Here is a 10,107-nt window from a genome sequence, read left to right as displayed (position 1 = left end):
GCTGTGAAAACAAGGGTACACATACAATACTAATCTCAATATCGATTCCTCTGTTTGAAGCTTGCCTATCGGCAATTTTCTCCTGAAATCGCCTCTCGAAGTTCGCGAACAAACAGAGAATTCATGAATTCTGCCTGTGAAAAGTTTTACGACGAATCGCTCGCGCCCGACAGCTTACGCGTATTCTTTTGAACGGGTAAGCATTCGTCGAGGTCGCAGGGTAGAACGATACGCGAGCGAGGTATCAAAGAGACCGTTCTCCGTTTCCTGAAATCCCCAAGAACGCCCGGCAGCGTCGTCGAAACGCGATGGAAGAGAATTACGCGGATAAAAGTGAATGAATTCGAGAACGAGCAACTCGCGGAGGTCCGTTAGATTAAATACGGAAACTTTCTGTTAGAGAAATACGCTTCGCTCGTTCGATACTAATTTTTCCTTCGACGTTCCTCCGCTCTTTCGCGTAATCTACTTACTGGAATGCCTTCCCTTCCCGTCGACAGATTCTCCAAGATAATATCCTCTCGAACAATTATATTTCGGAGGGTGAGCATCTTGAAATTTACATTTTCTTTTTTGTTCTTGCCCGGAAGTAATGGAAACAGACGAATATTTTTGTGAGAGCTAACTAGAGCTGAAGATCCAGATCGCCACGTTTGCGAAACGTGCTGGACTCTGGCGTGACTATCTTACGCGGCCATGAATAACAAAAATTACAAGGAATAACATTAAAAGTATATAGCTGGTTTTGGGGATCGAAAGTGCCCTCAGACCGATTTCGATTTGCGATGATATATATTCGATAGGTTATCAAGAAAGACTAATCTGTGTCAAGTTTCGAGTTCCTATCTCGACCGGTGGGGGAGTAAACAAGGAAATACAAAAATCACGTTTTCGACTAATTTCTCTCGTTGTATTGCAGGAACAATTTAAAAAAAAAAAATCAGAGATACATGTTCCAGAATTTTTTTCGGATTTTTCTGCCGGTTTTGCATCGAAGAAATTTCAGAACTACGATTATATAATTACAGGAAGTGTATATTATCGTTATTATTATCCTGAATTTTTTTTCATAATTTTGGGTGTGGTGCGCCGTAGTTGGAAAAATCAGAAACCGATTTCTTTTTGTTCTGTATACTTTTTATATACATAATTAAATACATAATTCTTAATAGTTTTGACTTGGGCACATTTGACCCTCAATACCGGCTATACCCTTTACTAAATTTACCCAAATTTAACGCCACGAATAAATCGTTACAATTTGTCCCTAAATCCAAGATACTCGTATCGTATTTGCCTGGGGTCGCAAAATAACGAAACCACCCGGGGAAAAAAAGTTTCCATCCGCGGTGAAAAGCAATTAGAAACGTCCTCGTATAAATTGGAGTCCTCGAAGCATCTGAGTTCCGCGCGCGATCACAATGCCTCGTCGAGGAATCAATCCATCGAATCCATCGAGAACGAAAACAAAGAACGAAGAGATCCCGGAGCAATCGGACAGCCTGGGCACATTCGTATCGGAAGCCAACAATCAAAGAGAAGCGCCGCTCTTCGCGTTTAATCCTCTTCCGGCCTGGCAGCGCTATCGACGCGTACGTTATCGCTCTAATTGACTGTCGCTTTAGCCGGAAAGGAATTTGAAAGCTCGCAAGCCCACATGAAAGTCCGCGAAAATAATCCCCCGCCGGCTGCCCGCTCGCATTGATACATTTTTATGAGCTCCGAAAGGAATAAACGACCGGGCCGATTCGCGTTTGACGATTTACCGCCAAGCTTTTCGCCGATTCCCGCTTTTGTCGCTCCGAAGCTGAAACGCATTCTAGTTGGGCACTAGGGATTACGGGAGAACGTCAGCTGTAAGATCGAACAAAAATGACGTTTCTCGAGAATTTGTTCCAATGATACGAAGTACTTGATGTAAACGTCTTATACGCGTGTTAAAAGTACGTACCTTTAAACAATACTTCTGCCAATTTTCTTTGGAAAATGTTGATTCGCGTACCAAGCTACCAGAATTCCCTATTTGGGGGTGAGTTTCTGGGGCTTCCAGTGGTCAGGAATATAATTACAATTCTTTAAGTATCAATTCCCTTAAAAAAAAAAAAAAACTTCCTAAAGATAGAAATTCCTGTAAATAGATGTAAAAAAAAAAAAATCTTTTGGATCCTCGCGAGTGGTGTTGCTCTTACCAGAGGTCTTACGTGGACAACGACTCAACTGACCACAGTCATCAACGTAGGGTCAATTGGCCTGTCAAGGTCACCGTGACAGTCCATCCCCACCGTATCGTTTAGTCGATCCAGTCCCCTCCTCTCTTCTCCCACCTTCTATCTGCACCACGTGCTCGGCGTAAAAGTAAAAGTAAAAGCAAACGTCTAACTTCGTTTACATTCGCACACGCGACCTTCGCGAATCGTTCTTTTTCCGACCGTGGGTGAATCACGCCGTAAAATCCCGCGGTGATAACCGGCGACGATCTTGATACACAAAGTAGACCGGATAAACAGTGCGCGGTATACGTATTCTAGTGGGCTCGTTTGCCGCGCTCGAATCATGCGAGCAAGCTGATACTGTTCACCTCAAGAAGACGTTTGACAAGGTCGACTACTACTCGATATTAATTTCAACACTTGCGACGAGTACCGTGGAAACGTGGTTTTCTGGTTGACGAGGTCAAAAATCCTGAGACAGGGTCTAGGACACTTATGTGTACCTTTCGATACCTTCGCCGACTATTATTAAAGTTCTATTCCGAATTACTACGAGGTAACAAGAAATTTGACAGTCCCGACTGTTGGAAGCTGTAGGCCGATCAAATTAATTCCGTGTCGTTTTCCATTCCAGATGATAACGGTGCAGCAGGAATTGGCGTCGAATTGGTAGTGGGCCTCGCCCGTGTCCTGGCTGAGACCACCCGGAGGGAACGAGAGGGAAGCAGGATAAAACCCGGAGTCAGTCTGGAGAAGGGAAGAGGAACGGAGACCGGTAGAGATAAAGCGGTAGAAAGGGGGGCGAAGAAAAATAGGCAACGGGAAGGGGAAGGGAAAGAGAGAAAAGGAAGACGGAAGCGAAAGGGAAAAGATTGGAGGGACAAGAACGAGGAGGCTGAGGGCAGAGTAAAGAAGAGAGGGAGGCTGGTCTCGTAGGAGGGCATCGTCTAGAGATCTTCCCAGTAAATTCGGAATCGAAACCTCGAGGCTGCGAAGGTCGCTGATGTCCGCTACGAGCCCTGCCCCTACCCCTGCCACCTCGCCGTCGCCCGAACAGAACGGAACCGGACAACCCTTGGCCCTGTCGACGCCTGGGAAGCTTGCTTCGTTAACCGGCACCCTAGGCCTCGATCCAAGAAGAAGGGACAAGTATTCCTGGGATATTCTGTACGAGTCTCGTCGGCCACCACGCGTTCTCTCGCTAGGAACATCTTTAGTGACACTGCTGCTGTACCGCCGATCAGCTCGACCACCCCTCTGAATGTCTTCGCACATACAAAAGTCGTGCGTGGTAAGAACACAGGTTTCGCTACCCCTATTCCCCACACTTGGACGAATCAAATCTCGGTCCACCCCCGTCGAAGCAAACTCACGGCGCGATTGTATTTCCGCTCGAACAAGAAACGAGCTTCGTCTGACGAATGCCTTCGTAACATTCCTGAGTTACTGTCACTGGAAGGGATCTTGCGAGGTCGTAAAGTCGGTCGGACACCGATCTTTACAACTTAAGTTGACTGCAATTAGTAATCACCTTTTTAGGCAAGGACAGAGCTAGACTTTTCATTCAGGGCCGTATGGTATCAGAATTTAGGATGTTCATATTTCGATAACTTTTTTCTTCTTATGTATGTTCACACATCATTCTGTTTGCCGACTTATTGAAAATACTGTGGTAGGCAGGAACTTAGTTAACCAATCATCGTCAAGAGTTTTCGGTTTTTCCAATTTGGAAAAACCCGGGTAGCAAACATCAAGTCTTGGGGCCCCGGGGTGTAACGTGGGCATGTATACTTCAGAGCCGCGACATCCCTGTCGTCCTACGGATCAGTTACCTGGCCCAATAAAACAATAACTACTGTTTCGGTTTACGACCTCGCAAGATCTCTTCCAGCGACAGTACGTGTACCGACCTCGTGAGGAATTAGACGGGTGATCTTACCGCTTCTCTCACTTTAAGACGTGTCTCCACGATCGATGCGCGCTAGTGTTCGGTCAACCCTTTAAAAGCGACTTTTTGGACGTACAATTTCAATTTTACTTATATCAGAATACAGCTAATTGTTAATCGAAATAATACGTTCAGTCTTGAATGTTCGTAGATGTTTTTGGTTGTACAGAAATTTATTATAAAAATGGACTGGATTTGATTCCGTAGAAAAATGCCTCGAGCGCAAAGGGTTAAACGTGAAAATTTCATTGTGGATAAGCGAGGACAAATTATCCTTGCTGGAGGGATGTAGAAGTCGAGAGGGAGAGAAACCAAAAATCGTTTGGCGAAGATCAGGCAAGATTTCTGCGACGGTCACTGCGACTTCTGACTTATGGTTCCTCGGGTACGTCCCTAAAACTTCAGGGATTGAAACTTCGCACTTTTCGAAGACATGCTTGAAAGTATTCGACTCGCGATTGTGTCGAGTGTTCCACGGGTACGAGTCTAGTGACCAAAGGTGGACAACCTTTTTATCTGGATAAGAATTTCTAAAATTTGAATCATAGAATGAATTCGAACGAATACGGGCTGTTCATCTACTGTTGTTCTTGTTGTTTGGATCAAAGTTTGCCCAGCTCCGACGGAGCATTCAGTACCACAACATCAGCGCGAGGTTCTAAGGCTCGCTTCGTTAGATCTGTCGGAACAAAAGGGGAGAAATCGATGGCTAAAGCTCGGGTAAACATTTGAATTGGTGGATGACGGGCCAGCGGAATGCGATTTAATATCGAAAGGAAATTGACAGAATTTTCCCGAAATGCTGACACGCCGCGTAGAGAATCGCATTATTGAAACGTTGGAATTTAAGAGTTAATATCGGAAATCCTTCACGCGTGACGTATCGAATTTCAGCGTTGGCTGTGTCGGAGAGTATATCCGACACGGGGTCGCGATCTTTTCCTGTACTTCCGAAATTAATATCTGGCTTTACCAGTCAAAAAGCGGCGAGGCAATTGTTCAAACAGCATCGAGCAAGGTTTATCAAATGTATTTGTAGTATCATGTATATTCTCAGTTCAATGATAAACAGTGTATGGAACAGAAGAGTAGTACAGGTTCTACTAGGCGCGTGACAAAATTTTGCATCACTTCGTATCTATTCTAAACATTTTTTTATTCCTATTTTTTATTTCCGTTCAGTTGATTACATTCGTGTGTTACGCTAATCGTATTACGGCAACATAAAAAACGAGCAATGCCTGCTCCGCTGTTTTCCCGTTTGTCGATCCCCAATCCAGCGGTGCAGCCGTCAGGGAAGACGCGTCGCGTCGGTTCGAATCGAGATTCAATTTTCGATAGAGAGAGCCAGATGGTGTTTCGTCTGAAAAGCTGACTCTCGCCCCGATACGGCTGGAAACGAATTAATGTTTCAATTCGACCGAAGAAACGGGCGAGAAATTTTATCGTCGGGAGGCGTAAAATTACGAACGAGATACTGCGACGGTAACGCGAACAGATAAAGAAGCGAATGGAGAAAACGTAGAGGGGTGGAGAAAAGCCGCGTAGGTTTCCGCGCGAGGGTAGCTAACGGAGCACGGAAGTTGCAAATGGGGAAAGTTACGCAAAAGTAAGATCCCGAGAGGGAGGGGAGGGACAGAGAGTTTCGTGTAAGTAACCGATGGTCGAGCTTTCGAAAAGCATCCTTTCAAAATTAACTCCATTGCAATTGGAAAGTTCTTCCTCTCCCCGGGCGCAGGGGGTTGAATTTTTCTAGCGACTTCCTTTATCGATGAAAATTCCGTCGGTTGTTTACCAGCCTTTTTAACGCCGCACTTTGTTCTTCTTTGTGCTTCGGGAGGGTAATTGATTCCGTAAAGAAGTAAAAGCGTCCCGAGGCAAGGTCGCTCAAATAGCCACGGTGTTTTTATCGATGCAGATTTAATTACTCGTTTAAATGGCCAAACGATCGATGCTTCGGCTCCCAAAGGAGGTTCGGCAAACTCGAAAATTCCAATCAGTCGAAACTTTGCGAAAGCGTTGTTGGACCAACGCGTGGAGTGGAAATGTCCAACAAAGTTGCGAGTTTCCATACTATCGAGTGCAATTCAAAGTTTTATGGTTTTTAATATCTTACAGTGTGGGGTAGGATGTCTTTTCTGGTTTTCTTTTTCGAGAGCTCGTTTGGTTCTACCGGCTATTTTCATGAAAATGCAAGGCATGCAAGGACGAAATAACCCGGCGAAAAGATTTCTTTTTTTTTTATTTTTTTTTTTTTTTATATCGAACACGTGATCTTTTTCGATCAGGCGAGAGGCGTTCCGTTTTTCTTGCTCCCCTGTTATGGCAATTAACCCGTAACCAACGTTCGACCAGAAAAAGTTTCGTCTTGCTTCATTTCCGCGCAATCCTTTTTCATCGAATAATAACCGTTCGCTTCGGATTTAAATACATGCATTCCATCTTCTATAACGTCGAGTTACGTTCACGTCGAGCTCGACATTTATTGCGCGTCCAAATCGTCCGTTTGACCTATATACGAAAATCTGAGAGCGCGCATATTGTCTCTCGGATTTGACAATGAACAGATTAAATTTGACGAATGGAACCTACAGTTATTCGTCGATTTCCGAACTCGATCTTTTTTTTTCTCTCGTTAAATCCATTTATCGAAAATCGAAAAATGTATCCTATTAACCAGTCGCATTCGCTGCCCGACGATGGAATATTTATTTACAATAGAACGTATATAAAAATAAACGAAATTGCACATTGTTCTCTGGCGCTCCAACCCTTTCCATTCCAGGGATGGGAAAGACTTCTATTTTTAAAAGTTAATTCAATTCCGAATGGACGTTCTATTTGTCGCTCCGGGCCATTCTTGGAAGGCTAGATGAGTGGATAGGGGCGGGCGGAGTCCCAGTTACAATTTAGAACAGTTTTTGAAACGCGCAACGTCTACGAGGCCTCCTGCTGCCTTCGTCCTGTATGCAGGCTCTGTTGCACACGAGTCCCTTGTTCCGAAGGAACTCACTCGTATATCACCGGAGGCCTTTTTCCGCTGTGTGCGGGTTTACGACGCATCAATTATCATTGAGAGCCGTACAGCTGGACTCTTTTCCAGAGAAAGCCGGCTAACATTTTCCAGTCGTACCCGAGTCCTTGAGAAGCGCACAGAAAACAGAACCTGATGTCTTTCGAAAAAGTGCCACTGTTCCGGTTGAAAATCTGTGAGTAAAATCTAAACGAGTAACGAGTAAAAAAAGTATCGAGTAACAGTCTCATTCATCCTAAATATTATCTCAAATACTATCTCAAGATGTTGCAAACATACAGTATTTTAGTAGACTACCGTGTATCTACAGCGAACAAGAATCCCTCGGGACTCGACTTAAAAGCACTCGAAAAACTTTTAACTGTTCCGACTACCTCACTTTGCTTCCCAAACTATCAACTGCGAACGAATGTTGGCTTGGTTGCTGAGTAAACGATCTGAAACACCAATTAGAGTCCCTCCGAGGCCCACGTGTTCAAATACATTATGCATCGGGTTTGTCAAACCCGAGGCGCAATTTTGAAAATCAACTTTTCATCGTTAGTCGCGAGTGACCCTTGGCAAGAACGAATGCCGGAGTGATCTACGAGAGCGTCGAATCTTTGAGGGTGGCCGGTTCTCGGGATCCATGGATCAGTGAACGAGGAACGCGCGCGGATCGGTGGATTCTCGTCGCGTTATTCGGAGCTACCGTGTGTCGCATAGGCAAATACCTGAACGGAGGGGCAGAGTTTGCAGGAAATTTGTGGGCGTTGTACTCGGTTGGTTCTCGAGCACGCGTCGCTGAGAATACCGCCGATGGTATTCTGCGACCCGGTCATTGAATGCGCGTTCACCTTCGTCACCCTCTCGCAGGACAAATGAAACCCCTCCACAATTTGCCTCTCTTATTTTCAAGTCCCGCTTGCTTTGCGCGCTCATCTCTCCTTTGCGAAGAGTCCGCGACGCGCGTTGCTAATTAAATGTTATCCTCTAAAAGGGGATAGAGGGACGAACGGATAAGCCAACAGTTGTTTATATTCCTTGATAGTAATGCGGTCTCCTTTGTTTGACTGTTATAATGCGAGCAATCGAGTACAAACGACGAACGGATAGATAGCTCTGTCTCTGCTGAATGATAATTGGAATTCTAATTATCAAATGAAATTACGTTATACGCAGAGCATAAGATTGCCGTCCGTTGCGAAAAGGACCTAAACGTTGATGTAAAATACGTTGATACTCGATTCCATTTTCCCGCGCGAAGACAATTCATTTTCTGACGGACGATTTCCCTCGAGAGTTAGTTGTTTCGAAATTGCAATAGCTACGAACAAATTTGATCGTCTTGCAGGTTTGTTAATACGTTTGTCGTCGCGAAGAGTGGATACAATCGCGATGAAAGCTTTATCGAGAAAGAAAAATTACTCTCCAACGGACGAGCTTTGATTCGCAATTCCCTGACCGTCAATCATCGATCGTTGATCATTGGATCCATTAAAAAGAGGATTTCGTTTGATGGTTTCTCATACAGAACGGAACGTTTCCACTTTGTTTGCCCAATATTCGCGGTTTGATAGGAAGAGACCGTTATCGTTTTCCTAGCTTTTACGCGTGTTCCTCTCGTGGAAATTGTCCAACGAGGGCTAATTTCCCATCGCCATAGTTAGCAATTACGCCCTGTGTCCGGAATCAGATTCCTTTACAAAGCTCGCAGACCGCTAGATGCCTTCGATTTTTATCGATTCAAAAAATTTCACACTTTTTCCAAATAATAATACTAGAGACAATATACACAACGAAATTCGATAAAATAATTTATACGTTGAGTTGGTACAGCAAGGATCTCTGAAAAAATAGAGATTAGCAGAATTTTATTCTGTCATTCAGGTTTTAATATTTATCAAATAAATGGTTTATTTGCTTTCGTCGCTCGTATTTACGCTCGTTCGACTTCGAGCATAACGCGTAATTGAGAGTAAAATTTGTATCTTCTTTTTAACTGTCATTTACCAATGATCTAGATGAGAATTGGGACAAACCGCGATTCGAGAATTCTGGATACGTGTTAGAGCGAACCGAAACGGTCGGAGGTGCGATTCCGCCGAATCCGTGCAAAACGACAAGCTTTAGTCAAAGCTAATTAATGGCCGAACTTCCGCGAAACTTTGCTATTAAGCATTTTGCTGGCCAGCCGGAACCGGCGTTAGCTACAGGAAATGTTTTCCTCCTCTACTTCGATATTACGGTTCAGCTTTATCGGACTACTTTTCCGAACTTTTCTCGACGAAGATCTCTCTCGCTAGCCGTTACTCCGGAAACGATTTCCCCCGTTATCCTTCTTCCTTTGCGATTCCCTTCTGGCAAACTCCCATCGGTAGTTCCTCTAGTTTCCAGGGCAAGAGCACGATTTTCCAAACTCGTTTGTTACTCAACATCCACATCGTGTCATTCTGTTATTTAGGAACAAAGAAATCGGCCACTTTTCGAACTCTTTCCAAAGCGAAACTCGTGAAACATTGTTACGACTTTTATTTGATCCTTCCGCCGTGATTCAATCTGCAGAGGTATTGTTAATTTAGAAATTTCAAGGTACAACGGAATCTCGTTTATGGGAATGAAATCGTGCTCAGCCTTGAATATACGAACTTGTAACTAAATCCAGGACTCTCCAGTCCTCTGCAGCTAAGACTCCAGCACTCTCCAGCTCTCTGTAGTCAAGCTCAGAACCTTCAACCCTCTATACCTAAGACTCTAGTACTCTCTAGCCCTGTATAGCCACGCTCAGGTACCTCTAGCTCTCCGTACCTAAGACACCAGTACTCTCCAGCTCTCTGTAGCTCAGCTCAGGATCTCCAGGTCTCCATACCTAAGACTCCAGTACTCTCCAGCCCTCTATAGTCAAGCTCAGAACCTTCAACCCTCTATACCTAAGA

The 10,107-nt window shown here is 44.5% G+C and overlaps 1 protein-coding gene across 2 annotated transcripts in view; it reads left to right on the top strand.

The window, feature by feature from the left end:
- LOC128874079 (uncharacterized) overlaps window positions 1–10,107 on the top strand; it is a 62,039-nt gene that overhangs the window by 36,968 nt on the left and 14,964 nt on the right. For both annotated transcript variants that reach the window (XM_054118361.1, XM_054118360.1), the window contains exon 3: window positions 2,845–3,501. In XM_054118361.1, coding sequence (XP_053974336.1) covers window positions 3,472–3,501 — 30 coding nt within the window. In that variant the 5' untranslated portion in view covers window positions 2,845–3,471. The remainder of the gene's footprint in view (window positions 1–2,844; window positions 3,502–10,107) is intronic.

Source organism: Hylaeus volcanicus, chromosome 3 (assembly GCF_026283585.1).
Source record: "Hylaeus volcanicus isolate JK05 chromosome 3, UHH_iyHylVolc1.0_haploid, whole genome shotgun sequence".
NCBI classification, from domain to species: Eukaryota; Metazoa; Arthropoda; class Insecta; order Hymenoptera; family Colletidae; genus Hylaeus; species Hylaeus volcanicus.
This window is presented reverse-complemented; position numbering and strand designations above follow the sequence as displayed.